We start from the raw sequence: 2,699 nt of genomic DNA on the forward strand, positions 1-2,699 counted from the left end.
GTATGTGTGCGTTCTTAGCCGCAAAGCCTTCGAGGCGCACAGTAGCGGCAAGCAGCGTTTGCTCGCTTTTTCCTTCAGCGTGTGTGTGGAAGAGAGAAGCAGCAGAGAAAAAAGGAAGGAAAACACACCGCATGCGTGCCGGCACACCGACAGAAGAGGGAGTTAAGAACGGCGCGGCCCCACACGGTGGGCACCGCCCAGGCCGCAAAGGAAAAAAAGACGGGGAAGAGAAGTAAATAATCCCCGCAGGACCCCCAAAAAGAAAAGAAAAAAGATAAAACAAAATTACCTCGGCAGGTGGTGTTTCTTTATCTCACGTGTCCAGAAGCACAAGGGGACTGTGAGAGTGTGTGTGTATTAACTGCACGAAGAAAAAAAAGAAAAAGCAAGCATCGCCCATGTTGCAGGAGCCCACACGCACCTCCCCCACATTTCATGTGGCGTTTGCGCCTCACGGTGGCGGCGGCCTCGTGCCTCATTGGTGTCAAATCCGTGCGACGCGCACAGCGACGAGGCCGGCACCAACTGTGTGTGTGTGTGGGTGTGGGTGACGGCAGCAAACAGGAGCGGAAACCCGTCACTCGTGGAATTGTGTATAGAAAGCAACCAAAGGGGAAGAAGAAAAAAAAGCAAAAGCAAAGAAAAAAGATCCCTCACTGAACAGGAGAGAGAGAGAAGGATTGTCCCACAGGGACGACAAGCAAACCGAGCGCACAAAGCGAGTCGTCCCTGCCAGGGTGAGTGTGTGGCTGCCCCGCACCACCTACCCAGCGGCGCAGGCAACGGCAGCCGTGAGCAGCAGCAGCGGCAGCAGCAGCCGGAGTGGGGCACGCACAAACACCGTGGCGGCGTCGCTGCCGTCCTTCTTGCCGGAGTGCGTTCTGTGGGGAGTCGCCGTCTCGGGGGCGTCTGCGCCCGTTGCACCCGAGTTGGTGCCAGAGGCAGCAGCGGCAGCCGGGTCGCTGCTGCGTGGGCCGTTCGTCCCAGCCACATTCGGGGCTGCCCGCCGCCTCTTCACCCAACGGCCGTCCGGCGACCGGAGGCTGCGGGGTCGGCGTCACGCGGTCCGCAGGGGCAGCGCCGGGGACCCCGCCGCGAGCACCGGCACCGTCGCCGCCCAAGTGGGAAAAGGCGGGGGCGCCGGAGTTGTGCCCCGCAACACGACCAGAAGGCGTACGGCCGTCTGCTCCGTTGGGAAGAGGAGGAACGGCAAGGCCTGCGGGCGGTGAAGCAGTGACGCCGGGATAAGAATGCAGTCCGGAGACGCACGGCGCAGATGGGTCCTTTGGGCCACCCGCAGCACAAGCTACCGCAGCCTCAGCTGAGACCTTTTGGCCGCTTTGCTTAGCAGGAGCGTCGGCAATGTTGGAAGGAGGTGTACTGCCTGCAAAATCCTCTCCGTGCGAATGCGCAGTGGCACCAGCTGCAGCTGCGGCTTGAAGTCCTTCATCCGTGGGGGACCGGCCAGGGACACCCGGGGGGCAGCGCACGCAAGAAGTTCGGTCAGATTTAGACGCATCGCAGTTCATCGAGCACTGTGGAGTGGCAGGGGGACGAACCTGCGCTTTGTCGGGGCGCTGGGAGTCATTCTGTAGCACAGGAGCATCAGTCCGACGGCCCACGACGGCCCCGTTGGCACCCGGGGCAGAGGGAGTGTCTAAGGCGTCGGAGAGGGGCCCGCCCCCAAACTGAAAAACGGCCTCCGCACCGGCCGTCCCGCACACAAGCGGGCAGCCGCAGAGCAGCGCGAGGAGCGCCAGGGCGCACACCGCACGGCGCCGCACCGTCAGCGCCATCAGCAAACACAGTGGGGCAAAAGAGCCGCAGCAGAGCCAGTGGGCTGCGAGGCGGCGGCGAAGAGGAAGAGGAAGAAACAGAGAGAAAAAGGAAGCGCGGTGGGGCACGGCGCAGAGAGTGAGAGCGGGGGGAGGAAGAAAGAAAAAGGCGGCGGCCCACCAAGTTCACGCAGCAGCGCCCTGCAGCCGCACAAGAAGAAATTTGTTCCGCCCCCGCCCCACGCGGCGGTCGTTGGTAGCGGCCGGAGGTGGAAGAAAAAATAAAAGCGAAAAACGAAACTACAAAAGAAGTGCTGCGGCGCGGCACCACGGGGCACGGCGCCCCCTTTTTTCCCGCAGCGGCGCAGTCCGCCGGCTACGCCGCGTGCCCGCAGTTAAATACAAACAAAAATGTTTATTTAAAAAATGGTCCCTTCAAACAGTTCCGCAGAAACGCGGGCCGCCGCCGCATTTCCCCGCCCACTTCCCCCGACGCGCCGGCCCAAACCAACAGAATTGCGGCACCTCCGCGCCGCGTGCGCGTTGCCGTGTTCCCCGCACGCAAATAATATCCCCCCCACGAACACTCACCGGCAACAGTTTTCCCCCAACCGTTTAAAGTATACACCCTCGTCCTTCACGCACCGGGCTGCTGCTTCGCTGCGCCGGCGGTAGTGTTGTGATGCGCACCCGCCGCCGCAAACCGCAGCCCAAACAAATTCCTCCCGACTGCTTAAAAAATATATATATAATTTAAATAAAAAGGCGCCCAACAGCGTAAAGGCCCCAGACCGCCGCCCCCGCGCAACTCCCCGCACGCTGCGTCCATCCGCCCTCTCAGCCCGAAGGCTCCTGCGGCGCCCACATCTCTGTGCCTTTGCCCGGCACGCGACGCCGGGCCCACCCGCAACACGCAGCGCCGTG

General features: G+C 62.1%; 1 protein-coding gene across 1 annotated transcript, besides 3 other annotated features; it reads right to left on the reverse strand.

Annotated features, from left to right (window-relative positions):
* Positions 1–256: 256 nt before the first annotated feature.
* Positions 257–285: a sequence feature (A-rich).
* A 241-nt stretch (positions 286–526) lies between these two features.
* Positions 527–550: a microsatellite.
* Positions 551–653: 103 nt separating this feature from the next.
* Positions 654–1,796, reverse strand: Tco025E_07922 (uncharacterized protein; the record flags this gene model as incomplete). The annotated part of the gene is made up of 1 exon (XM_029374781.1): positions 654–1,796. The coding sequence occupies one exon, from the start codon at positions 1,794–1,796 to the stop codon at positions 654–656; it is 1,143 nt and encodes a 380-aa protein (XP_029225101.1).
* Positions 1,797–1,855: 59 nt separating this feature from the next.
* Positions 1,856–1,891: a sequence feature (GA-rich).
* The last annotated feature ends 808 nt before the right edge of the window (positions 1,892–2,699 follow it).

This window comes from Trypanosoma conorhini (assembly GCF_003719485.1).
Source record: "Trypanosoma conorhini strain 025E chromosome Unknown Tco_14.4_contig_00664, whole genome shotgun sequence".
NCBI classification, from domain to species: Eukaryota; Euglenozoa; class Kinetoplastea; order Trypanosomatida; family Trypanosomatidae; genus Trypanosoma; species Trypanosoma conorhini.